This window comes from Garra rufa, chromosome 10, assembly GCF_049309525.1.
Source record: "Garra rufa chromosome 10, GarRuf1.0, whole genome shotgun sequence".
Classification (NCBI taxonomy): Eukaryota; Metazoa; Chordata; class Actinopteri; order Cypriniformes; family Cyprinidae; genus Garra; species Garra rufa.
In genome coordinates, this window is record NC_133370.1 from 28,622,670 (window position 1) to 28,650,496 (window position 27,827).

Here is a 27,827-nt window from a genome sequence, read left to right on the forward strand (position 1 = left end):
TCCCATTCCGGCGTAATAGTCAAGGAAGTTTGCTGCTGTAATATGGCCGAAGCAGGCGGAGTATTATCAGAAATGAGTTCTCAGCTAGTTTAGCATTTGGACATGTGCTGTGTGGTATTACTGCTCCTGCTTCAGCCTTATTACGGCAGCAAACTTCCTTGACTATTACGCCGGAATGGGAGTGTAGTTCCTAATCTTATCAGCCTAGAAACTCGCAGCTTTGCATTTCCACCGGTCTTAGTACACGATATAACTACAGAAGAGTCAAGTTTTAAATAGGAGAAATATCGAAACTCGTTGGTCATTTTTGAACGTGATGCTACTGGTCTAATAGGATTCAATGATCTATGCTAAGCTATGCTAAAAGTGATATCGCCAGAACAGGAGAACGGCTGAATGGATTTCAAAACGGTAAAACTCAATTTATTAACTCGGGGGGAGTTGGAAAATGAGCCTATTTCCAAAAAAAGTGGAGTGTTCCTTTAAAAACATTACAAATCTTACTGTTCATAAACTTTTGACTGGCATGCATTTTGTGATTGTTTTATTATTTCTGTTATTTTTTTGTTGTATTTGTTCAGAAGCACCTTCAAAATCAAATTGATTCTCCATCGTTGTTTAAAGTGTGAGTGACTATACTCATTTGTTTTGTCAAAAAGTTCAAAAACCTTAAAGTTTTGTGTTTTTGGTGATGTTTAAATTCATTCAAGTTCAGTGTTCAGGCTGAACTTTAACAGGTGAGTTATTAGAGATTGTATTATATTATTAATGAAAAAAATAGTTGTATTCATCAGAATTTAGTATTCATTAGTCTCATGCAGACTCTAATGTTTGATCTTCTGAATTAAAAATCTATTTTTTATTGTTTTTAACTGGTCATTTTTGCACTTGTAGACACAAATCTAATAGTTTCAGATCTGTAAATGTTTTTACACAGCAATATTTTTGCTATTTTTTATGAATTGGGTATTACAATCTTATTTTATTCCTGTAGTGTTTTCATTTCTGTCTATGTACTTAAGAATATTTTGGTCTATGCACAATGTTTCAAAACCTGAAAGGTGTTCAGATCTCTTCATTCCAGAGTGTTTGTGTTCACAGCGCTAGCTGTTTATTATTCATGATGACAAAATGACTCTGAAGCTCAAGCAGTATCAACATAACATAATATAAAATCCTTGTATTCTTTCACCTTTTTTATTTTCATGTGGCTTTAAAGGGTGTATGACAATATCTGTGCTGACATTTACCACAGACTGTGTTTTCATTTTAGTTTGGTCATTGTCTACAGTATATTTGGTTATTGTTAAGTCAATGCCATATATTTCCTTTTTTTTTTTTTTTTTTAAATGTAAGAACATTGTACTTGGTCATAATTGCAAAATGTTCAATTGTAGTTGTCATCTAAAATAACAAATAATAGAATGGTAGAAATCAATGTACATGGATATTTAAATAACTCAAATGATTCAACATTTAATGACCTGAAATTACTAACAAAGCATTCTTATGAAAAAAAAAAAAAAAGATGGTCTTGTGTTTGTTGTGTTTGCTGAGTGTTCTTGGAACAGCAATATCCAAGTATGCTCTTTTATCTATTGCAAAATAACTACTGTATTTCAACATTAATCAAAGTCTGTGAGAAATGATTCAATGGAATATGTAATGCTTTTTTATGAAGATGTGGGTGACATTGTTTACTGTGTGTTTTCTCAAGCTGTAGATCAAATCTTTGTGAGTCTCAAGGTGTTCAGACGTACTCCAAGCACCGTGGCCCCTGCAGCGTAACGGATCTCCCTTAGGATCCCATTCCAACAGTTCTCCTCCTCCTCAAACCTGTCAGGCAATTCATAATTTAACCTCAAATTCCAACTTAAGTCTCGTCTCATTAAACCAGTTTGTGCAGAACATAAATACTCACCTCCATATGTCGTTCATTTCAGTAGGCTCCAGTTTTTCTGTGGTCTCATTGGGCATCATGGCAAAACCCCCTACAGCATACAAGCAGCCGCCCAGTTCGATCAGGTTAAGAGAGCTTCGTTCTTGAGGAAACTCTACGAACTCTGACCAGCTAAGCAGGAGACATCAAGTGAGAATCTTATCTCAGTTAAGGAGTCTTGACAAATTATGACTTAAAAAAAAAGTGTGTGACTTACGTGTTGCTGGCAATGTCATAGACCTCCACGCTGCTAGTCAGGCCAGTATCAGTGACTCCAGTCACCACGTAGATTTTGTTTTTGTGAACAGCAGTGCCGAACAGCGAGCGGGCGGTTTTCATGGGTGCCAAATCCTTCCATTCAAACTTAGAGGGGTCATAGACACAAACTCTCCTCAGGCATTTCCTGCATATCACATTTCATATAAAGGGTTAATTTACCCAAAAATAATTACTCGCCCTTATGTCGTTCCAAACTCGTAAGACCGTAAGGTTTATCTTCAGAGCACAAATTGAGATATTTTTGATGAAATCCAAGACCTTTCTGACCCTCCAGACAGCAACGGTCCTACCACATTTAAGTTCCAGAAAAAAGTGTGTTCATAACTTTATAAAATTATGGTTGAACTATTGATGTCACATGGACTATTTTAATGATGTCCTTACTACATTTCTGGGCCTTGAACATGGTAGTTGCTTTGCTGTCTATGAAGGGTCAGAAAGCCTTTGGAGTTAATCATATGTATCTTAATTTGTGTTCCGAGATTAATGAAGGTCTTATGGGTTTGGAACGACATGAGAGTGAGTAATTAATGACAGAATTTTCATTTTTGGGTGAACTATCCCTTTAAGTCTGGTTATGAAATCCAAAGACAACCTGGCATACTCACTTGCTCTCAGTTTTTCCACCTATCACATAGACCAGTCCTTTGTGTGAAATGATTCCATGTCCATAAACTGCGTATGGAAGAGGGTCCGACTCTCCCCATTTGAATGACCTGTGTGAAAACATATGATTATCAGCAGATCATCCTATTGATTAGGGGTTATGGCAAGGACCATCCTAGAAAGGTATCATCTCAAGATCATGAAACATTTGTTTTCTTTTTAATTAAGTTACTTATCAATTTTACACAATAAGGCTTATGTTACTTCCGTCTACATCTGGTGTGACCTTTCCAATGTGACTACGTAATGCATGAAGTCGAGCTAGTGCAAGATGAACTTTTGTGGTTAAAAGGTATATACTTTTTTTTGTTTTAATGGCTGATCATTTTTCTAAAAAAAAAAAAAACCTAAAAAATAAATTTTTCCTCAAAAACCTTAATTTCGAGACTCCGGTTAGCAGTTCAATGGAGTAGACGTGTTTGTCTATCTTCCCCGTTCATTTCTCGTTTATTTCTTCAATTACCCCATCGATCTTTTCAGACAAACTATAAGAAATAACTAGACGACTTTTGAATGACAGTGTCTGACTAAAATGGCAAGTAAAATGGCGAAATCATCTAAGAAAGAAGCCACCACGAAAGCCGAGGCGCCCGCGACATCAGAGTGAACATGGCGGCTTTAACGTCTAGAAACCTCCCTCGCAGCATTAACGGAGAGCAACGCAAAGCTCAAAGCCAAGACTGCCGATCTGGAAGCGCGGAGTAGACGGAAAAACAGACGGATCATCGGCGTGCCGGAGTCGATAGAAGGTCCACGGCCAACGACTTTTTTCTCCGAGCTGCTTTTTGAAGTTTTTGGCGATCAGATTCTAACCTCCCCCCCAGAGCTAGACAGGGCGCATAGATCCCTCACCGCTAAACCTAAACCAGGGGAGAGACCAAGAGCTGTTGTGGTCCGCTTTCATCGCTACCAGCTAAAAGATAAAGTCATTCGCGAGGCACGTAAAAAGCGAGGCGAACTACAGTATCAAGGGAAACCAATCGCCATCTACGAAGATTACAGCCCTGAAGTAATGGAACAGCGGGCTCAGTTTCATGAAGTCGTGGCCGAAATGTACAAACAGGGATTTAAACTGGCCCTTTTGTATCCTGCGAGGCTTCGTATAATGACCAAAGAAGGGAGCAACAAATGGTTTACGTCGGCGGAGGAGGGCAAGCGGTATCTGGATTCTCAACGCGGCGGTTCACAATAATCTGATGTGCCTGACATTTGTGTCATTGAAATGGTAAAGCAGGAAGCGGCGCAGCCGTATGCTGAAGGACACAAATTTTATCAGAACTATATAAGTTGGGAGCTGTATTCAGGGGCGTAGCAACCAGGGGGGACGGGGGGGACACGTCCCCCTCAATTTTAGAAAAAGGTGATTCTGTCCCCTGCACTTTTTTGACCTAGCGCCAATATTTCCGCCCATGTTCTCTGATTTGTTACTTAGATTTGAGAGAACTAACACTTAGCCAATCACAGCGCAAATCTCTTGGGCATCCACAAATTGCCACTTTGGTGCTGTAAAATGCCCATTGTTCTTCTATTTAGAATTTATTATACTGTATGAACATCTTTTAAATTGGCTGCTACGCCCCTGGCTGTATTGATTTAATACAGATCATGGTTATGTGTTCTACGATGCCCTTCTCTACTGTCTTGTTAAGCAGATGTTTTGCATCCGTTCGGTTTTAATGGACTCTAAGGTTTTTGAATTGCCTAAAAAATTGTATAGGCTTAGGCGTTGTATAACGTTACCAGATTTGTGACTGGAGAACAAGCTTCTTTCGATGGACTGTTAAAATACATTTATGTGTATTATTTTGCGTTTGGGGTTAAAATGTCTTACTGGGGAAACATAAGGTTTTCAGGTTAAATAAGAGTGAAAAAGGAAGTAAGGTATCCGTAGAGGTACGTAAGTTATTGTTCAATTGTTTAAAGGGAGATTAGGGATAACGTATTGTTTTATGTTTATGGATCTTGTAGGTTTTCTTTTTTTTTTCTTTTTTTTTTCTTTGTTTTTGTTTTTTCCTCTTTTGTCTGTATCCATGTTTTGCATCACATGGATCCTACAATAGTTATTCATGATTCAAATAGCTGGTAATACAACAAGATCAAATATAAATATTCGTTTTATCTCTTGGAATGTAAAAGGTTTAAATAATATTGTTAAGACCAAAAAAGTTCTTTCACACTTACAGTCCCTTAAAGGAGATATCATTTTTTTTTTTTTACAATAAACTCATCTTCGCACTCCAGATGTGACTACAGAATCAGTGGTCTCAGATCTGAATGGTCGTTATGTGATTGTGTCTGGAATTTTACAAACAATCCCAGTTGTTTTAGCACGTATATATGGTCCCAATTGGGACAATGATACATTTTTTGCTAATTTTTTTCTGCACTCCCTAATCTTGATAGTCACCATATACGTAATTATAGGGGGAGATTTTAATTTGGTTCAAAATACAATATTGGACAGGTCTTCTTCAAAACAGTCCAACTCTGCCAGACTTTTAGGCCCGGTTTCACAGACAGGGCTTAGGTTAAGCCAGGATTAGGCCGTTGTTCAATTAGAACATTTATGTAGTTTTTAGAAATATTCCTTAGGTAAAAACATTACTGTTGTGCATCTTGAGACAAAACAAAAAATCTGACATATTTTAAGATCAGTCAGTGCAAGTTTCTTTCAGCTGAAACAGCTCAGACTTACATTTTAGTCTAGGACTAGGCTTAAGCCTTGTCTGTGAAACCGGGGGTTAGAGTCTTATACTAAACAGATAGGCCTGTCAGATCCCTGGAGATCAAGGTTTCCGACTTGCAAAGTCTTCTCTTTTTTTTCACACTTATCATTTTCAGAATTGTCAGAAAAGTTTAATCTTCCTAAAACCCATCTTTTTCGCTTCTTTCAGATTAGACATTTTGTACAAAATCAGTTTCCTCAGTTTCCTAATCTTCCTCCCGATTCAAAAATGGACACCATTCTTTCTCTTAGCCCAGACAGAAGAGGGCTAATCTCTGTTGTTTATGAATCAATAGACTCTTTAAATTCTGACTCATCTGAATCACTCAAGAAGACTTGGGAACAAGAGCTGGGGGTCACTATAAGTGAAATAGAGTGGGATCATATGCTGAAGTTAGTACACTCTTCCTCTATATGTGCCCGACACAGTTTGATGCAATGCAAGATTCTTCACCGAGCACACTACACTAACGCCAGATTAGCTAAAATATACCCAGATAAAAGTAACACTTGTAATAGGTGCCAGCAATCTCCAGCAAATCACACCCACATGTTTTGGTCTTGTCCAAGATTGACAGAGTTTTGGTCTAAAATATTTGATACCTTTGAAAAAACCTTTAACATATCAGCCACTCCAAACCCTTTTACAGCTCTGTTTGGAATTTCTTTTAATCCAAATTTGCCTTCAACAAAAGACGTTGCTTTCACCACACTATTGGCTAGGAGGCTTATTCACCTCAAATGGAAATATGTGTCACCTCCCTCATATGATAGATGGATAAAAGAAATTCTTTTGTCTTTAAAGTTGGAAAAAATTAGTTTTTCATTAAAAGGGTCTTTAAAAACTTTTTATAAAACATGGAAACCTTTACTGAATTATATTGATACTATTGATCTATCACTTGACGATGCAGAAGAGGATTAAACTATTTATTTAGTATTATTATTATTTTATTTTATTTATTTGGTTTTGTTCTTTCTTTGTGCATTTATTGTATCATTTAATAACCACACTTACTGTGTTATTGTTATTTATTTGTGTTTTGTATCTGGGAGGTTAGGGGGATTGGGGTGAGATAAAAAAGCAGAACTGTGGATTACTAACTTTTGTATACATAAGATGTTGTATCTGCACAAAATGTCAATAAATATATTTTGGAAAAAAAGACAGAAAGACATGAACATCTTGGATGACATGGGGTGAGTAAATTATCAGTTAATTATAATTCTGGAGTAAACTAATCCTTTAAGAAGACATGATTGTGACACACACAAACACACACACACAGGTCAGGTCGCACTAATCTATGTAGAGAAAACACTACTGTGAGCTGTGACAGTTATAGTGTGTCATGTTAGAAAACTAGAAATAAAACTTACGCCAACAAATTTGTTAACAGACATTTTCTCAGAATTGCAAGATATAAACTCACAATTCTGAGAAATAAGAATTGCGCTATATAAACTTGGGTTTAACTCTCGTAATTCTGACTTTATAGCACAAAATTGCAATTTATTAAGTGAGAATTGTAAAAACTCTGAAAATAGTCTGCTCTCACACTTGGTTTACATTTTTCATATTTTTGACATGCATTAACATGAACGTATATTCCCACAATTCAGTGTAAAAACTGTTGCTACAAGCTTTGTGAATGTATTTCATTTGCAATATGATTTTACTCACTGTCTGTCGTACACCAAAACAGTATCTCGTGCACGTTCTCCCTCCTTCAGCTCTTTTCCTCCCACCACATAGATAGAGTTCTCAGCCTCAGCCAGACCGAAGAGACAGCGGGGATCTGGTAGTGAGGGCATCCCCAACCATTCAGAGCTCATGGGATCAAACTGTTGGATGAAGAAGAGCTCAGATTAAAAGAGAATGATCTAACAGCATTGTTTCTTCTTATACAAATATATAAATATTTGATTCCTTCAACACAATCCCTTCAAAGCTTCCTTAAATTATGTGAGGAGCTTTAACAGCTGTTCTGAAGCAAAACAAACCCTGAGGGTCATTCTCACAAATGTATTTTTAGAACCAGAGAATCATGATGCTTTGAGTCCTTGATTTGTAATGCAAACATGTTAAGCAACAATAGCAAGAGCTGACCGTGCCTTACCTGAAGAAAGTACGAACTGAATGGCTGATCTTTGTTTTCCTCATTGTATATAAGACCTCCAGCGACAAAGACCTGGTTTTCCTTTGTGACAAGACTGCAGTGGTTCTTAGGGATCTCTGTGGATGAAGACGCCACGTAGCACTCGTTTGCGCCAACGTCATAAGCAACTGTTCCCATATCGCTAATCATCAATATAAGGTCTGTTTGAAACATCCCAAAACGTGGATTGTCATTTAGGATCCCTGGCAGTAAACCCTCCTCATCCTCGTCATCAGAGTTCACAATCTCGCCTTGCTTCTTGACCTTTTTGACCCTGTGCATCAGTCCTTTCTGTGCATCCTTGACAATCTGAAGCTCCTTCTTGAGCTCCTGATTCGTTTTGATCAATCTATGCCCCTCGACTTTCTCTTTAAAGTAACTCGTCGGGATAAGACGGAAACGTACACAGTGTAGAAGTTGCGACAGGTCCTTCAATCTCTCTGCCGTGTCGTACTCCACCCAGTCCATGAGAGATTCAAACACCAACTCTTCTCGATCCACATTCAGGGAGTCACATGTGATGACAGCCGCCAACTCGCTAGGACCTAATTGATGGAAGTCCTGGTCCCGAATGATGAGGGCATACCGGTCACAGATGAAGTCCCGTGCCTCCAAAGCCAAACGTGGACAGTCCAACAATAGTCCCAGTCTGAAGATGGCCAAACAGTTACTGAGGACCAGCTTCTGCTGCAGATACGAGACACAAACGCTGAAGATTGATGGAATCTGGTACATGTTGGCCGCCATGAAAATGTCTTGGACGTTCTGCTCAGTCAGGTTGATATCCGAGGTGTATAAGTACCTCAGGATCATTCCCATGACCCCAGGTTCGATGTCCTTTAGAACAATCTCCCGCTTTTTGCTCTCTTCCAGATCTGAAAGGAACATGGCTTTGAAGTAAGGGCTGCTGGCAGCTAACACTAGCCGATGACAAGGAAACTCTTTGTCTTTGATCTTCAGAACGCAGTCCACAAACTTGTTAGCATCCAGGAGATCACAAAGCCCATCTTGTAGGAGCGTTTGCTGGTACATCCGCGGCTCCTTCACTGGGTCCACCGACAAGGAGGCCATCTTGTTATGGTTTGATGTGATTTTTCAGTAGGAGGGAGGGGTGTCCTGGTCCTCTCCCACTGCAGAACTGAACTGAATGTGTTAGCACTGTTACTCTAAAAGAGAAATGGCGGAGGATGTGACGCTTTGGTGTGGCCTTAGCTCCTCAGCTGTCACAAGATATCAGCTGCTGACTGTCCATCTATATATAGAAATGCGCAAATGAGCCACACTTAGGGCCTGAAATACAAGCTGTCCCTCCCTTCCCCCCACCAAACAGATCAGGCCAACAGCTGACATGTTGCTCACTGGGACTGTTAAGTTGAAGATCCTATGGAGAAGGACAGTTGATTGCCACAAGATGGTTGTGAAAAGTGAACAACTTGAAAAGAATGTTCCAGAGAGAGAAATAAAAGATGGAAATCAGACTCATTTAAAACTAATTTCAACAAGATAAACAGAAATAGAACTGCCTGTTGCTTTGGGAAATTATGTCCACCTTGTGGAGCCCTCTAGTGGAGCTACTCAGTATTATGGGCTCCTACATCTCAAAGCATCAATTCATAGGAATGAATTTACTTTTTTTTTTTTTTTTTTAGAAAAAAAGGAATGTCCCAGGCTAGACTCCTAAACCTGAGCACCATGAGTACATCAGTGCAATATAGTTTATTAAATTTTTTTTTTTGTTTTGATAATTTTTTGTCAAAAGAAGTTGTTCTTTTTGTTTTCTTTGCGCACAGAAAGTATTGTCATTATGGTTTACGGCCTGGGAACATTTTAGTTGCATTGCTGTCTATGCAGGGTCAGAAAGCACTCGGATTTCATCAAAAATATCTTAATTTGTGTTCCTAAGATGAACGAAGGTCTTATAGGTTTGGAACTACATGAGGGTCAGTAATTAATGACATAATTTTTATTTTTGGGTGAACTATCCCTTTAATAAAATAATTCCAGTTTGAACTTTTACTGTGAAATTACTGTTAATAATCTGAAGAATCTTTTGGGTGATGGAAAGGTTCCATGGATAATAAAGGTTCTTTATTAAACCATAAGGCCAAAACACACAAGTTATTTTTAGTGTATATGAAGGGAAAGTCTAATTTGTGCTAATAATCCATGTAAGGTGACAAAAATCCAAAGGGAGACTGAAAACTAGGAGATGTGTAATTGTGCTGTGCTGATAACAACATAGCAGACCTGCGGTATTCATCAGTGTATATTTTAGGCGCATTAATCAACTCAGATCTCTAGTGTGCCACTCAAAGCTCGATGTAGGACAAAGCTTAATAGGGGAATGTGTTCACACCGTATCATTTGCTAGAGTGTGACATGAGTAACAGAAAAATATGACTGCAGAGTTTATTGTGGTGAAGTGACTAAGATCTGTGTAGTTCAAATGCCCCAATGTGACTAATGTTTCAGTTCAGAACTATGTCAAATAAAATAACAAGCTTGTTTTAACATGCTATTAACATGTGTGTCATCATAATGGCTGTAAACCAGGACTATTGTAGTTAGGGATAGTTCACCCAAAAATGAAAATTCTGTCATTAATTATGACCTTCATTCATCTTCAGAACACAAATTAAGATATTTTGATGAAATCTAAAAGCTTTCTGACCCTGCATATACAGCAACACAACTGACACGTTCAAGGCCCAGAAAGGTACTAAGGACATTGTTACAATAGTCCATGTTCAACGTAATGTTATGAATCGAGAACACTTTTTGTGCGCAAAGAAACCAAAAATAATGACTTTATTCATGAACTTTTTCTCTTCTGTTTCAGTCTCCGCCCCACATTCAGGAGAGTAACACAATGTAAGTGTGTGGTGCTGCTGATATAGGAGCCAGCGTTTTGATGCACTGTGCCTTGTTTTCAATCAGAGGAATGAACAGTCATACGTTGTGGTACACTCGTGAACATGTGGCGGAGACTGTCTTATGGGTTTGGAACAACATGGGTGAGTAATTAATGACAGAATTTTAACTTAAATGTTTGGGTGAACTATCCCTTTAAAAAAACTGAAATTAAAACCATGAAAAACCTGTTACTTGAAATAAAAATAAACAATTACTAAAATAAAATTTATAAAAAACGATTTAAGAAACTATTTCAATCAGTTGTAAAGACAATCTTTTTCCATTTTCATTGTTTAACTTGAAATGAATAAAATTATAAAAACACAACATACAGTTGAAGTCAAAAGTTTACATACACCTTGCAGAATCTGCAAAAGGTTAAATATTTTACCAAAATAACAGGGATCATACAAAATGCATGTTTTTTTAATTTAGTACTGACCTGAATAAGATATTTCACATAAAAGTCATTTACATATAGAAATAATAATTAAATTTCTAAAAATGACCCCGCTCAGAAGTTTACATTTAATTCTTAATACTGTGTTGTTAGCTGAATGATCCACAGCTGTTTTTGTTTGTTTATTTGTTTGTTTAGTGATAGTTGTTCATAAGTCCCTTGTTTGTCCTGAACAGTTAAACTGCCTGCTGTTCTTCAGAAAAAATCCTTCAGGCCCCACAAATTCTTTTGAACACTTTCCAACAATGACTGTATGATTTTGAGATCCATCTTTTCACACTGAGGACAACTGAGGGACTCATATGCAACTATTACAGAAGGTTCAAACGCTCACTAATGCTTCAGAAGGAAACACAATGCATTAAGAGGTTTAAAAAAAGGTTTTGAATTTGAAGACCAGGGTAAGTTTACCTTATTTTGTCTTCTGGGAAACATTTAAGTATCTTCTGTAGCTTCTGAAGGGCTACAGTACTAAATAAAAAATACATGATATTTTGTCAAAATAAGAAAATGTACACATATTTATTCTGTACAAAAGTTTACACCCCTGGCTTTTAAAGCATAGTTTTTTCTTCTGGAGCATCAGTGAGTGTTTGAACCTTCTGTAACAGCTGCATATGAGTCCCTCAGTTGTCCTCAGTGTGAAAAGATAGATCTCAAAATCATACCGACAATTTTGGAAGGGTTCAAATACCTAAAAATGCTGAAAAACCAAATAATTTGTGGGACCTTAGGGATTTTTCTGAGGAACAGCAGGCAGTTTAACTGTTCAGGAAAAACGTCTCAGGTTACGTATGTAACCCTAGTTCCCTGAGGGAACGAGACGCCGCGTCATGGAACGCTATGGGGGCCCCCTCCCTAGCCAGGAGGAGACTTCTCAAGGCGCATTCTTTCTGCGGAAAGAAGAGAAGTCACTTTCGCCACTAAGAGATCTGCATCCTCAAACCTTTTTGTCCGTGGAATACTAGACAAAAGCTCTTACTCTCGCGTTCTGGTGCTGTTACCAAACCGAGCTCTTTCAGTCCCTCTTGTTCTGGCGGAACCCCAGACAAAGGACTAAGACTCCTCGTGAGCCCGAGGGCCGAGGGGTGCCTCTTGCACTGGCTGGCGAACCAGGCAGAGGTTCACTTGTTCTCGTGTGCCTGAGAGCCGAGAACCATACAGCCCTCTTGTTCGCGGAATGCTAGACAATGGCTTAATTCCCCTCGTGTTCTGGCGCAAGAAGCTACCAGACCGAGTATATTTCGGTCCCTCTGGTTTCTGGCTTTCCCCAGACCAAGGACTAAGACTCCTCGTCTGCCTGAGGGCCGAGGAGTGCCTCCTGCGCTGGCTGGCTACCAGGCAGAGGCCCCTACTGCCTTCCCCGTGAGCCCGAGGGCCGGGGTTCGCAGTGCCCTCTTGTCCGCGCAATGCTAGACAATGGCTTATTCCCTCGCGTCCTGGCGGAGTTCCAGGCCGAGCTCTTGAGTCCCTCTTGTTCTGGCGGAACCCCAGACAAAGGACTACCTTCTCCTCGTGGGCCTGCGGGCCGAGGAGCACTCTTGAGGTCGAGTGCACTGTCCTCGTGGGTCTGCGGACCGAGGACTACCCTACACCATCTGTCCGCGGAATGCTAGACAGTGGTTATTGCGGTCCCTCTTGTTCTGGCTAACTCCCAGACAAAGGACTAAGACTCCTCGTGTGCCTGAGGGCCAAGGAGTACCTCTCGTTCTGGCTGGCGACCAGACAGAGGAAGACTACCATTCCTCGTGTGGCCGAGGACCACGGGGCCTTCTTGTCCGCGGAATGCTAGACAAGGGCTCTCTCTTTTCCACCCTGGTTGAGCAGACACTGCGCAGGGCTTGGAAATTATGGGGGCATTGGTAGTCTCGTTCCCCATAGCGTTCCATGACGCGGCTCGAGTTCCCGGAAGGGAACGTCTCAGGTTACGTATGTAACCCTAGTTCCCTGAGGGAACGAGACGCCGCGTCTCAGACCATAATTCCCGCACCCTGCGGCGCTCGCTTCATTCCTAAAGAGCTGCCGCGGACGTCAAACGCACGTGCTTTATACTTCCTGGTCGATGACGTCACCGCGCCTGTGACGTCACCCCCGTCGTTCATTGGTTGTAGACATGATTCAGAGTGCTGCCCGCCAATGGCGTTCCCCATAGCATTCCATGACGCGGCTCGAGTTCCCGGAAGGGAACAAGGGACTCATGAACAACTATCACTAAACGAAAAAACACAGCTGTGGATCATTCGGGTAACAACACAGTATTAAGAATCAAGTGTATGTAAACTTTTGAACAGGGTTATTTTATAAATTCAGCAATTATTTTCTCGTGTGGACTAGATTTAAATGTCTTTTATGTGAAATATCAGTCAGGTACTAAATATAAAATAAGATGCATTTTGTATGATCCCTCTTATTTTGGCAAAATAAATAATATTTTGCAGATTCTGCAAGGTGTATGTAAACTGGCCTCAACTGTATATATAAAAAAGTATAAAAATAACAACTAATTAAAAACATTATTAAAATCTATAATAGTGTCCCATTTATACTCGTATAAATAATATAAAGAATATTGAGAAGGACTGAAATAAAAGACAACCCTAAAAACATTGTACATTTTTTATTGTTCAATATATTATTTATTCATAAAATATTTGGCAAGCCCATCCATTTAAATAGCCATATCCACTGAAAATATAAATAAAAAATGCACTTGTTGGTTTGTTTGTGCTAGAGTATGTCAGAGAACAGGTTGCATTTGGCTAAAGCAAGTGCACTTCAGAACTATTCACAGTTAAAAACATCTCGTGTTTTTAAAACAGACTTGTGCAAAGCAGTGACCATAGTGATGGGACTGCATCAGTCTGGCATGAAAGCTCAGGGGCAGAATTAACAAGAGGGACCTCAAGAGCTGGATCAGATTCAATGACCTCTCTGTCCTTTACTCGGCCTTCGGTTTGCCCGCCTCCGGGGGCGGCACTGGTTCCGGATCATCGAGCAGAGCCTGCTTTCGCTCTCTCTCCTTTATCAGCTGCACGCCACAGTAAGTCACAAACAGCACCAAGAGAGTGGACAAGGGGAACCCTGAGGGAATCACAAGGGTACTATTATTCTCCATGTACATGCTGTGTTTGTTGCAGCCGTCTGGTGTTTTTGTGCTGATACAACTTTATGTTTAAATATTTTTCCCTGTATGTATGCATATGAGGGATTTGCATTGCACAAGATTCAAGCTACTTTCCATTTTCATTATATAATGGTCTAAAACAAAACACTTACCTTTAAGAAGCAGTCTCTTAGCAACCAGCTGAGCAAAATCCAGACTGTTCAGCGCCAGGACGTTGTACAGGACAATTTGCCAGAAGTTAACAGCGTTGAACAAGCCCCTGATTCGGCGTGACATTGCCTCAGACATGAGATTCCGCTGAAAAAACATTAACATTACATTTTAGCTGAACTTGGAGTAGGCAAATGCAGAATTTTTTTACATCAGAGAAATGCAGGCTATTCAGTCATGATGTAATATTGAAAGAGAATCAATTGGTGACTCAAAGCCCAAATCCCTCACAACTGAAAGTCTTTGGGATCTTACCTCAATGGTAGAGAACGGTGGCAGAGAAAATAATTTAGCCACCCATAATTCAAAGTTTAGGCCAAAGCAGTTGAAGAAAGACCAGATGTAAACCAGCTCACAGGGTCCAAGCCACAGAGTTGTGACAGCAAAGGTGCAAATGGTTGCAACAAGCTCCTTGAAGATGTTATCATGGTTTTCTCCAATATAGTCATAGACATATCTTTAACAAAGAACAGGAGATAAATGCTGAATATTTTTCCTGAGTATATGACTGATATAATAATATTTATTAAAATGATACATGTGATGATACACAGATGGGATTGGTTATTTGCTCACTTGCACAGCCAGTCATTGATTCCTCTGTCGAAGTGTCTGAAAAAGTCAATGTCAAAAGAAACTGTAAATATTTGGTCTGGTTACACATACACATCAACTGCTTCTCAATCTGCATTTATCTTCTGTTAAAGGGGTCATGACATGAGAAATCAAATTTGCCTTAATCTTTTGGCATATTAGAGGTCTTTATACTATTACAAAACATTATAAACAAAGCATTTATTTAATCAAGCTCAAAAAATGGCTCATTTGAATCTGAGGTGCAAGGTGTCATCACCCAGGAACAAACATTTTCATAAACACTGCCTCCAGAGCAAGGCATCAACGAATACTCTTATTCTCACAATAGGCCCAGCACACTTGAATACGCTGAATGAGTGTCATGTCGCATCAAAAGCAAAAAAAATATATAATACACTGGATACAGAATACAGATGCGCGTACTCTTTCTGACAGTCCACGCGCTTAAGTCTGTTGTCAATAGGAGAAATGGAGTAAAGAATGTTCACTTTGACGTGTTTGGTTTAAACAGCTTGTTTGTGTCTTTGTACAGATATCAGAAGGCTCTCAGCATAAGGAGTGGAACAAGTGGATAGTTTATTTTTAATGGCATCCTGGATCGTGTCTGAGGATTGTTTTGAACATTTTGTTTTGTAAATGAGGCACAGTGTTAATGGAGAGTTCACAAAGAAACATCTGTTGAAAGATGAAGCGGCACTAGATCTGACTGCAGCTGCTTCACAAACATTATTTCATAAGGCTTTGTCTGGAAATGATAGTTTTATTTTGATAATGTTGTCAAAACATGCAATATTGAGAGAGCGTTAATGCTGTTTCCTATGCAGTGACGGTAGCCAATCATAACAGTGGCCGATTGCGGAGAAGCCTTAAAGGACCGCCTCTTAAAACAGGTCATTTTAAACGGGGGGTCAGAATGAGGGTTGAAAATAATATTTTTTCCACATCTTTGCAAAAAAAAAAATGCAAGTTAACCTTGAGGAACATTTTCAAATAAGAAAAATGTTCATGTCATGACCCCATTAATGACTATACTTACGTTTCAGCAAAGACATAGAGCATTGTGATGCATTTAGGAGGCTGAGGAGGGTCAAGATGGTCCAGTCTGGATACCGAGTTAATGACACCAAACATGACAGCTGCTTTCACCCAGTCATACACCAGATTGGAGTATGCCAAACCAGCTGAATAGCAAAAAAAAAAAATCAGACTGTAGTGATAATAAACAAATGAAATTGTACTTATAAATAAGAATTATAGAAACTACTTATGACATCATTTCTAAACATACTGTTTTTCTAGCTATTTACTGACCCAGGGACCAGTCAGACAGTTGCTTCAAAAGCTTCATATCGCTAGGGATGGTCAAAATGTACAAGAAATGGAAGAAGACATCCACCACCAAAATAGCACCAAGGTGCACCAAAGCATGAATGGTGATGTTCCACATCTCTCTTTCTTTACGAGTCAAGTTAGGGTTGTTAGCCTGAGAATATTAGAGGGATCGTTACAGTGCACATTTAACCAGAGTGACATTATGAACACTATTAAGGTCCTTGGAAACTGAGTCTGAAATTTTTTCTATGCGTTTTTTCATATGTGATCCTGGACCACATAACCAGTCAGAGTTCACTTCCAAAACAAAAATGTACAGATAATGTACTCACCCCGTTGTCATCCAAGATGTTCATGTCTTTTTTTTTCTAGTCGTAAAGAAATATTTATTGAGGAAAACATTTCAGGAATTATCTCTATATAGTGGACTTCTATGGTGCTGCGAGTTTAAACGTCCAAAATTTAGTTTCTTTTTTGCAACATCAAAATCGTCCTACATCGGTGTGTTAACTTTTTTGTAAAGGGGGGTTGGTATTTCTGCAGTGATGTAGGACGATTTTAAAGTTAAAGGAGAAAATTAGATTTCTGACATACTCTCAAACTGTATTGACCTGCATTACACAGAGTACGCATGCGCATGGCAGAGCTAGACAAGACGAGCATTTGAGGTTAAAAAGTATATACTTTTTTTTTTTTTTAGAAAATGACCAATAGTTTTACTAGATAAGATCCTTATTCCTCGACTGGGATCGTTTAGAACCCTTTGAAGCTGCATTTAAACTGCATTTTGGACGTTCAAACTCGTGGGCACCATTGAAGTCCACTATATGGGGATAATTCCTGAAATGTTTTCCTCAAAAAACATTATTTCTTTACAACTGAAGAAAGAAAGGCATGAACATCTTGGATGACAACGGGGTGAGTACATTATCTGTAAATTTTGGTTCTGGAAGTGAACTTCTCCTTCAAGTAGCACGGGTATATTTGTAGCAATAGCTAAAAATACATTGTATGTGTCAAAATGATTTTTCTTTTATGCCAAAAATCATTAGGATATTAAGTAAAGATAAAGATATTTTGTAAATTTCCTACCGTAAATATATCAAAACTTAATTTTTGATTAGTAACATGCATTGCTAAGAACTTTTTTTTTATCTCGACAACGTTAAAGGTGATTTTCTGAATGTTAGATTTTTTTTGCACCATCAGATTCCAAAATTTAAAATAGTTGTATTTTGGCCAAATATTGTCCTATCCCAACAAACCATACATCAATGGAAAGTTTATTTATTCAGCTTTGGTGATGTATTGTAACACAGACTCAGGCTGGTTGGAATCCATGTGCAGCTTTATTAAATATTCCAAGAGAATAGTCAGACAGGCGTGGGTCAAAACACAGAGTATGCAACAACGTAGGCAGAGAGTAAATCGTAACCGTAGAACAGCAGGAAGATCAGGGCAGGCGGCTGGCAGATAGCGGGGTAGTCCAGTAAACGAAGCACAAGGTCAGTGGGCAGGCAGAAACGGGTCAGAAACGGATAAACAGTCCAGATCAATAAACAACAAGACAGGATACAGGGGGTAAACGCTCAGAAATGTCACCAAGGCAGAACAAGACTTCGCGAAGAGCTGTAGACAGAAGCTGGTTTAAATAGTCATGATAATGAGTGACACCTGTAAGGTGATCAGTCCCAGGTACGGGGATTATAGGAAATGGAGTTCGAAAAGGGTTAATACTCGGGAGATGGTTCCCGCTGGTGGTGATCGGAGGGAACCACAGAGGTTGTGTTTGTGACATGTATAAATCTCAATATCAAAGAATTGACCCTTATGAATGGTTTTGTGGTCCAGGGTCACATATTCGTCTTAATTCGTCATGTACAGAATGCCACAGTGGCACTGAACACCTCAAAATGCTTGCTACAAATGTGAAAAATGCAGAAGATTTAACCCGATCTGAATTTTTCTATGTTGGATGAAAGTTTCAGAGGCAGTGTGTAAATGTGATTGACACAAGATGTGGTCATATTTATTTTTTAACATGCGAAAATTTCGGACAATAATTTTGGACTCAGTATCCAAAGACCTTTACAAGTATTTATTCTATTCAATAGATTGTTTTATATAAACTATTACAAGTTTCCAGAAACTGGACCTTTAAATGCTTGTTTTCTTGAGAATAATGTTAGGAAGTTATCACAGATACAGTACTCACCTGCTCATGGAATCGATCAAAGGTCATGACAGGTCCAAAGAAGAAGAAGGGGAGGTAGAAGTTGTACTTGATCAGATCCATGAAACTGTAGTTACCATCTTTTTTCTCACAGTTCTCTAGGGCAAAGCTCATACAGCGCATAATGGAAAAGCCACAGCCTCCGTAGAACAGGACATCTTGGAGATCAAATGAACCTGTCACAAAGCCTTCCTGCATCAAAACAGACACATTATCCGAACATCAAAATGACAAAACTAAATGTGTTTGCACATGCACATGGACACCTGAACCACAGTGGGACTTGTGGTTAGACTGTTGGGGAAAAGATGTTATAAGGGGTTATAAACACAAACAATATTCAAACTGCTGTAACAAGACACAAATTACAAATGTATTCTATTCATCCAAAACTTTAGTTTTTTAAAATACTACTGTGTATATACTGCTTCACAGTAGTAAACAGGAAAATAATAGAATGATGTAAACAAATATGAGACAAATTCAAATTCTGCTGTAAAGCTATCTCTAAAAAGACAATAGTGCCATTATTCAGCTCAAGTCAGTTCAGTTTAATAACTATAAATCATACTACAGAAATTATTCACTGCCTATGGACCTTCTCACCTGCCAGGTGTTAAAGGGCTCCATTTTGAAAGTTGCCAGGCTGGTTAGTCCAGCCACAAAGCAGAGCCACTTCCTCTTGACAAGGGCTACGCTGTAGAGGATGATGCAGTGAGACAGGATGAGAGTGATGTATGTCCATCCCATAGTAATCAGCACAGCCAGAGCTCCATACATCATATAGATCAAAGATCTGTTCTGTGGGTTAGAAAGAAAATATGTTTTGAAAAAACATTTTTTGTAATCTAGCTGTAACACAACAATACTGAATGGATTTGGATTTGGACTACTGTTTCTAGTGTTAAAAATGACAAAATAGTCTAGTATTAGCTCGAGTCGTAGCAGTATTCATTAGTTAGTTAGTATGTTCAAAAAAATATGTAAAGGCAAGTACATTCAGAGTTACCTTGAATAAATCTACACCAGTCTTCTTGGACAGCAGACAGAAACACGAAAGCATGTAACATTTCACACAACATTCAAATTAGATCATTTAACACATGCATTGTTAATATCAAAATGTGTTTTTTTACTATTATTGATTATTCAGACTCAGTCAATACATAAAATCATGCAATATTTACAAAACATTCACATAAAATATCATTAGCAAAATATTATCACTCTTAAATATTAAACGGCCTGATCATTGTGCATAAGGTGGATAACCCCATACAGTACCTTTGGAGATAGCATTGAGCAGATCTTAGCAAAGATCACATGACCGGAGAGGGCAAACAGGATATGGTTGCGGAAAGTGGTAAACCACATTACCCATTCAAAATCTGACACATCCTGAAGAGACAGAGAATATCAGTCATGGAAAAGGATTAAACAGAGTCAGAATATGATTAAACAGAGTCATTAATGTAATATACATCGAATCAAAATCTATTTATAAAGCACTTAGAAACTCCACAAACCACAGTGTACCAACGTGGTGTACAATTTCGACAAACAAATAAAAATAGAGGACAGTAAGTATTATTATAGACTAAAAGTATGTGAGAAAAAAAAACACTATTTATCAAAAATAGTGAAGGCTTAATTAAAACAAATATGTGACCATGGACCACAAAACTAGTCGTAAGTAGCGCAGGTTGATTTGTAGCAATAGCCAAAAATAGATTGAATGGGTCAAAATTATATATATTTTTTTCCATGAAGATATTTTGTAAATTTCCTACCTTAAATATATCAAAACTTAATTTTTGATTAGTTATATGCATTGCTAAGAACTTCATTTAGACAAATTTAAAGGTGATTTTCTCAATATTTTGTTTTATTTGCACCCTCAGATTCCAGATTTTCAAATAAAAGCTTATTTATTCAGCTTTAAGATGATGTATGAATTTCAATTTAAAAAAATTGACCCCTTATGACTGGTTTTGTGGTCCAGGGTACCATATATCTTAATGCGGCTTTTAAACGTGTTTGAGGTAGAGGATATACTACTAATACTACTAAATACTAATATACTTGCCATTTTTCTGCCAAAGTAGTGCCATCCTGGTTTCACATTCTCCCTAAATGCCTTCCTGTTTACATTCTCTGGAAATAAAAAAAGAGAAGTTTCACAAAAGCAGAAAGGTGCATTTCAAACTAAATAATAAGGCTTCCCACATGACCCTGTTTCTTTCCTATTTAATAAAAACTTAAACTTTGTTTATTTGCTTTATAATGGACAATATGTGTTATATGTTATAAGTGTATGCATGTAGTTTTGCAGACAGCTAAGCATGTAATCTATGTATTACTGAAATATGTAACAAAAAAATGGACAACAGATTCACATAATTCATCAGCAAACAGGGTGAGCTCCAGAACAAAACCTAATAGCATTACATAAGGTAAATTTTGCCAGCCTGCGCATTCAGAGGCTTCTCTGTGATAATCCAGACTCTCAAATATATTTTGAGATTATGAAATAGTCCTGTGAAATCTGACAACTCTTTGTATCCTGAATTTTAAAGATAATACAAATTGCATAACAGATCTTATTTGAGAGTCAGGGGTTGTTTGAGGGTTATCAATGCAGGACTGGTACATTGAGAGCCCTGTCTAAACTGATGTTCCTGTGTATATACTGTAAAGTAGACATAATCAATATGTAATCTCTAAAAAGGTTGAGGCAGGACATGGCTGGTTTGCTCTAGCACCAGCTCAGATGTCAATAAGCAAAACAGTCTGCCCACTCAGAAACGATAATACTACAGTGCTCTGATTCACAATGTATTCTGCATTACTGTATTCTAGGGCAGTGGTTCTCAATCCTTGTCCTGGGGGACCCCTGCTCTGCACATTTTGCATGTCTCCCTTATTTAACAACCCTGATTGAAATCATCAGCTCGTTAGTTCAGTTTATGTATCTCTCTCCTAACGAGCTGATGATCTCAACAGGTGTGTTAAATAAGGGAGACATGCAAAATGTGCAGAGCAGGGGTCCCCCAGGACCAGGATTGAGAACCACTGTTCTAGGGCATTCATGATGGATGTGAAGATAATTCTGTCATCTTAATGCAGTAAGAAAAAGCGAGAGATAAAAATAAAGTATACCACTGGAGGCCTCAATGATCCAGCTGCCTGCCCATAAGAGTGCAAGAGAGAGGACAGTAGTGTAGATGTACAGCTCAGTCTTGGGAAGGGCTGTCTTGATCCCCATGGTTATCCTGAAGAGAAGTCTTAACATTAAAATCCCGTTACACTCATACTAAAATTAAACATTGACCACTGCAGGAAATAAATGAGGTAAATACAATGGAGACTTACAAATTACCTCCACAAGTTTGCTACAGTAGTTTGTTATGAGAAATGTTCACAAAACTGTAATTCATTAACGTTAGTATGTCAAATCCTAACGTTTTTACTTCGTTTTAATATTTGTTCGTAGTGTACAGTATTTTATTAGCTCCGCGCTCATACTCACTAACGGCCGTTAGGTCAAACGTCACTCACTCAGTCTCCTCAGATATCCGCTGATCCTTCTCTTCTTTCAGGTACTTCACAACCAGGTCAAAAGGACACTATAATAATACTTTAATACGTTTAATAAGATATATTTGCGGTTTAGTGAAAAAGTTTAGCTCTAAAACTGTACGAAAATATAAATCTCCACGGTTATACCGCGAAGCAACAGCTGACAGAGAAGGCGTCGAAATATTCACCTAATGATATCAGCGGGAAAACATCTGTCCAATCACAGGAGACTTTTGCAACGTGACTATTAATATTAATGACGTTACAAATTTGTAGTTGCGCTAAAAAGAAAATGGGCTAGTAATCAAAATGTAATTATTTATAAATATCATCACTGTGATGGTTATTATTCAGGTCACTAACTGCAACTACACTGACATTGTCAAAAGAAATGTCATTTCTGGTTTAACAGCCAGGATCAAGTTTGTCTTGCAGAACTAGTTTGCAAAATCCAATTCATAAAGGAGTGGTGCTCTGTAATGCTTTAAAACTTTAGTGTAAGTGGTACAGCAAAAGCATATTAACTTATATGAGACGTTTAAATGTTAATACATTCGTTACCATGAAACAGGCTAACAACAACATAATGTTTTTACTGTGTCTGCTGTATTAAAGCACTGTATTAAAGCAAATATTTTCTCTGCCAAGTGCCAGCAGTCGAAGTAAACGCTGTTTTCAAACAGTGACACTTCTTACTAATTACAATAATTATTGTGAAGTTCACACACAATGATCATCAATAATTAGGCTAATGTATAGCCTAAGAAACAAATTATTTACAAATGATCAACACCAAGATGATGCAGCCTCAGAGGCAGTTACAAGAAGATACAACAAAACTAAAACAAATAAAACAACAAAACATTCACAAACAGTTGACACCTAATCTATTTCTCAGAAGACAAGACTGTAAGCCAGTGACTTAAATGGGAGTGCCTCTTTTCACAGCTCCTCAGAAACAGCACAGTCAGCTGCGCCGTACAACCTCTTCCTATTTTAGCCTGAGCAGTTGCTCTTGGTACAGTGCGGCAGCTGCAGCGCAATGCGATCTCCCTCACATCAGGAGATCCTTCAGGAGTACGAAAAAGCAAGGACTGAACTCTTAAATGAATTTCATTTTAACATTTAACTAATTACGAAATCATACGTGTACCTGCTCAATTAAAATCAGAGTATTTGTCTCGACTAATTAATACACACGCAAACTGAAGTCCTTTGAAATGTAAATGATGCTGCACAGCTCTAAACGCCCACACGTCGGCTCATATATGGTCTGCGGGACTCTGTTTACAGCACCGAGTACAGTAAGTACAGTAGGAATTCAAAACGAAGTGCACTTGCTCACTACTAACCTCGTGTCTGTCTTTCACAGCCGGTCAGATGTTTGAAGACAGATGTCAACCCCCACAAAATTGAAAAAAAGAAAAGAAAAAGGGGGGTGAGTAGGGGCTTCTCCTAATACATCCGTCCCGGTTTCCCAGTGCCGATGGTGCACTGTGAGAGGCAGCAGTAGCTGGTGTGGATGTTGCGGGAGGGGGTGTAGAGAGTGTATTTATAATCCGGACTGGAACTGCAGAGGGGTGGCTCCAGAACTGTCCATCAAAAGGCGCACAAATTCAAGAAACAGCGCTAAATGGTACAGGTGCATGAGAAATGCTTTCTTTTGTTATTTTCTGGTCCGTGTGTAGATGTAGGTTACTGTTACTGTCTTAAAGCACACCCTTGTGGCAATCCAATGAAGATGAACTATCTATTTACTTAAACCACTGGCATTACACACTAGCGAGCAAATGTTCTGAATATTTAAGGGTTTTAAAAGTTTTTGAAATAAGTTTTACTGTGTGATTGATCAAATAAATACAGCTTTGGTATTTCTTCTCTGTAAAGCATTAGAAAATGTAATTCCACCATAGCAATTTTCCAATTATGAGCTACAATGCATAAAAGGAAAAGCAAGACTCTGATATCGTTTAATCTGTCATCCTTTGTTCATCTACACTAGTCAAAAGTTTTTGAAAAGTACGATTTGTAATGTTTTTATGAAGTCTCTGCTTGCCAAGCCTGCATTTATTTGATCTAAAGTAAAGCAAAAACAGTACAATTTTGGAATATTTTTACTATTTAAAATAACTGTTTTCTATTTTAGTATATTTTAAAATGTAATTTGTTCCTGTGATTTCAAAGCTGATTTTTTTTTGCATCATTACTCCAGTCACACAATCCTCCAGAAATCATTTTAATATTCTGATTTGTTACTCAAAAAACATTTATTATTATTTGAAAACGGCTGAGCAGAACTTTTTTTTTTTTAGGTTTCTTTGACGAATAGAAAGTTCACAAGAACTGAAATATCTGAAATAGGCTATATCAGTAACATTATAAAGGTCTTTATCATCACTTGTCATCAATTTAAAGCATCCTTGCTAAATAAAAGTGTTATTTAGCAAAAAAGAAAAAAAAGAAATAAAAGAAAATTATATTGACTCCAAGCTTTTGAATGGTATAATGTTACAAAAGCTTTTTATTTCAGATAAATGCTGATCTTTGGATTTCTATAGTCATCAAAGAATCTTGAAAAAATGTCAAATGTTTTTAATATTGAAAATAATAATACAAAAACATTCTTGAACAGCAAATCAGCATATTAGAATGATTTCTGAAGGATCAGGTGACACTGAAGACTGGAGTAATACTGAAAATTCAGCTTTGATCACAGGAATAAATTACATTTTAAAATATATTTAAATAGAAAACACTTATTTTAAATCGTAAAAATATTTCAAAGTTTTACTGTTTTTGCTGTGCTTTGGGTCAAATAAATGCAGGCTTGGTGAGCAGAAGAGACTTATTTAAAAAAACAAAAACAATAAAATCTTACTGTTCAAAAACTTTTGACTGGTGCATATCTATAGGTTTTGGACACTTCTCAAAACATTTTAAATGATCAATTTCGCTGAAATAAATCAACAAGTCATCATTTACTCCCTCAGTACGACTCTGTATATTCTTGGTTCTGTCAAAATTTTGCAACGCACCTCATGAGTAAATGTATAAGGACCTGTATTAACATATTGGAAAGTCAAATGTTGGGAAAATTTCAAAACAGGTACATTCACATTCACCTGGATATTTTAAAATGTGTTTCTATATGCAATATATTTCTCTGATTTAACTGATTACAGCCCTGCAATTTGAAACAAGGTGTGTAAAATACCTAAAAAGAAAGTTTGCAAGAAAACGTAATACAAAAAATGACCGAAACAATAAATGAATGTTAAATACCTAACAGGTTCATCAGTTTATACTTTATATGTAATAAAAACGAAAACATAAAATGCACTGGGTCACACTCAAATGCTTGAAAATGTGTCTTACTCAATAGCTTTTGTTTTTCTCTTCTGTTGAATTGACTACTAGCACAGCAGTAGTCAATTGTTTGTTGTCCATGTTATTTATTTATTTATCTTCAGTTTTATGGAGAGACCAGGAAACACGTGAAATAAAAACGTTGAAAGTGGCATATTTATTTTTATTTTTTTATACAAAACTGCAACAATATATTTGAACAGCAGATGGAGACATACGATGGCAATTAACTGCGCACAGGGAAAGCCCTTAACTATTTAAACCTCACAGGCAGAATAATAGCTTGCTTCTCACTTTATAATACAAGCACAAGCACATTTGCATTTTTTCCTGGATTTCAAAGTGTAATGCGGTTATCTGTTTACAATCTATACCAATTTCTTTACTATAAGTGACAGAATTTCCCTATTTATTCGCATATTAAAGCTGCTCAACAGATTAAACAAAAGAAGAAATCAATCAATAGTAAGCTACTTCCATGAATATCTAAATCTCTTACTGTTTCTTCCCATTTCATTATTACGATTAGGAAGCAGAGCTGAAAACTAGTCTATAAACCAGACCAAAGGTTCGTGTATTTTTATTTTTATTTATGATTAAATATCGCAACTGCACAGTCGAGTGCCTAAGGCGCTGATGAAGAAATCAGTCAACTTTGTTCGGACTCCTGTCCTGTCATTGGGCGACTGCGTGCTCCCCGGCCGTGCTTTTATTTTTAATATGAGGGAGGGGGTTCCCAGAAAATACCTCCTCCTGCTGTTCCTCAGCTCTATCTCGTGAATATCAAACACTCGCCGTCTCCATATTGGAAGCAGAGATCAGAAAACACGGGAAAACATGAAGAGGCAGTTTTTGACGATCGCTTAAGCGCACGGATGTCTGCGTTCTCCGCGATAGCTCCAGGAGTGTAAACGCAAGCGTTCAGACATCGCGCGGGTCATTTATTCAGCCTACATTTGGAGGTTTCATGGTCAGCAGCTCGCTAGCGCTATCTTATATTAGCAATCCAGCCTCCAACTACTTGTTAGCCATTCGGCGCTGGCGCAATTGATTTTTGTTATGCGCATCCGCACGGGCTGATTGATCAAATGTGTGTCCGCGACGCGTATTTTAATGCAACAAAACGCAAAGATTAGTGATCGGGTGCAGTCCGTTCGCCCACGCTAGCCTGAGCGACAGCAGTCTGCTGGCTGGCTGGAGATCTGCCATTAACTCGACTAGCTGTTAGCACAAGCTGAAACACGGACACGGCCAGAACTCGCAGGAAAAAAGGAGCTAACATCTCGTTTCCATGGACAACACGTCCATAATAACGCAGGTTACGAACCCCAAGGAGGAGGAGATACTCTCGTCAAATGCTGAGAAAGGTGAGAGGTGTTTTTGTGTGTTGAAGTTGCTCGCTGTAGCGCGTTTTGTTAGCTTTACCCACCATTTTAAACGAGCGGGCTGCGAGCCCGAGTCCGCGGACAAGAAACATTTCAGGCATTTCATTACTGTGTGCACTAGCAGAAGTCAGAATAAGGCGGTTTTTGATCACTTTTAATATGCTTTCGTATGACAGTGTGTTATTGTTGATGCAAAACAATGACCGTGTGTGTGTGTGTGTGTGTGTGTGTGTGTGTGTGTGTTTATATAACGGAGTCGTAGTAAAGGTGCAATGTAAACTGCTAGAGACTGAAAGTTTGGGCTCTGTCAGCGTCGATCGCCCGTGATGTGGATGGAGACCAACATAAACATGTTTCTTTCTGTCACGAGGCAGAAATGCTCAGGAAGAATTGCCTAAGTAGAGTTCTTTAAAGGGCGCATGTTTTATTCAGTGTGTTTTTAAGCGCTGGACTTTGATTTGTTCTTCTTTCAGCCAAGTCAGCAACAGGAATAGTTAAGTAGGTATGCTATTTAGCTGCCCACATTTATTTTACTCAACAAGTCAGTTGTGTGATGCTTTAGGTTGACAGGAGGTAAACGAATATTTTATGCATTGAAAATCACACATTTTCATATATTTTACAGAAAGACACCACAGGTGAATAATGCACACATTTTAATTAATAGATAACACCTTATGAGTACATTAGGACTCTTGTTTTGTATTGCAAGTTTTCTGAAATATGTTCAAGTGTGCAAATAAGGCACTTATTTGCAACTATGTTGGCTCTAATTTGCATACAAATCCAGAAAATAAATCTGAACAGTGGATAAAGCCAGGTTCAAAATTCAAGTTAAATATTTTTGTATAGTGGATTTT

The 27,827-nt window shown here is 38.1% G+C and overlaps 3 protein-coding genes across 5 annotated transcripts in view; 1 reads left to right on the forward strand and 2 right to left on the reverse strand.

Moving 5' to 3' along the window:
* Positions 1-618: 618 nt before the first annotated feature.
* On the reverse strand, positions 619-8,968 carry klhl40a (kelch-like family member 40a). The gene is made up of 6 exons (XM_073849338.1): positions 7,730-8,968; positions 7,294-7,454; positions 2,827-2,934; positions 2,157-2,342; positions 1,922-2,071; positions 619-1,836 (listed from the first exon to the last, which is right to left on the reverse strand). The coding sequence occupies exons 1-6, from the start codon at positions 8,837-8,839 to the stop codon at positions 1,725-1,727; spliced, it is 1,827 nt and encodes a 608-aa protein (XP_073705439.1). The 5' UTR covers positions 8,840-8,968; the 3' UTR covers positions 619-1,724.
* A 4,775-nt stretch (positions 8,969-13,743) lies between these two features.
* hhatla (hedgehog acyltransferase like, a) lies at positions 13,744-23,727 on the reverse strand. 2 transcript variants are annotated; one of them, XM_073849570.1, is made up of 12 exons: positions 23,569-23,727; positions 21,797-21,909; positions 20,724-20,791; positions 19,922-20,035; positions 19,244-19,438; positions 18,620-18,829; positions 16,384-16,555; positions 16,109-16,253; positions 15,052-15,087; positions 14,731-14,932; positions 14,418-14,562; positions 13,744-14,222 (listed from the first exon to the last, which is right to left on the reverse strand). In XM_073849570.1, the coding sequence occupies exons 2-12, from the start codon at positions 21,900-21,902 to the stop codon at positions 14,080-14,082; spliced, it is 1,536 nt and encodes a 511-aa protein (XP_073705671.1). In that variant the 5' UTR covers positions 21,903-21,909; positions 23,569-23,727; the 3' UTR covers positions 13,744-14,079. The 2 variants fall into 2 exon arrangements, with proteins under 2 accessions (XP_073705671.1, XP_073705672.1); XM_073849571.1 differs by lacking the exon at positions 23,569-23,727 and adding an exon at positions 22,196-22,216.
* Positions 23,728-26,342: 2,615 nt separating this feature from the next.
* Positions 26,343-27,827, forward strand: part of ctdsplb (CTD (carboxy-terminal domain, RNA polymerase II, polypeptide A) small phosphatase-like b) — a 24,545-nt gene continuing 23,060 nt past the window's right edge. The window contains exon 1 of one of the 2 annotated variants that reach the window (XM_073848950.1): positions 26,343-26,949. In XM_073848950.1, the coding sequence (XP_073705051.1) occupies positions 26,874-26,949 (76 nt within the window). In that variant the 5' untranslated portion in view covers positions 26,343-26,873. The remainder of the gene's footprint in view (positions 26,950-27,827) is intronic. The other variant, XM_073848951.1, reaches the window with a different exon arrangement.

Excerpts from the sequence above, each read along its gene's own strand:
- klhl40a (XM_073849338.1), bottom strand. The coding sequence starts at position 8,839 with ATGGCCTCCTTGTCGGTGGACCCAGTGAAGGAGCCGCGGATGTACCAG. Across the intron at positions 2,343-2,826 it reads GGTGGAAAAACTGAGAGCAA|GAAATGCCTGAGGAGAGTTT; the intron begins GTGAGTATGCCA and ends TGTGATATGCAG. Across the intron at positions 2,072-2,156 it reads TATGACATTGCCAGCAACAC|CTGGTCAGAGTTCGTAGAGT; the intron begins GTAAGTCACACA and ends TCTCCTGCTTAG.
- hhatla (XM_073849570.1), bottom strand. The coding sequence starts at position 21,902 with ATGGGGATCAAGACAGCCCTTCCCAAGACTGAGCTGTACATCTACACT. Across the intron at positions 20,792-21,796 it reads GATCATTGAGGCCTCCAGTG|AGAATGTAAACAGGAAGGCA; the intron begins GTATACTTTATT and ends TTTTATTTCCAG. Across the intron at positions 18,830-19,243 it reads AGCCCTTTAACACCTGGCAG|GAAGGCTTTGTGACAGGTTC; the intron begins GTGAGAAGGTCC and ends GTTTTGATGCAG.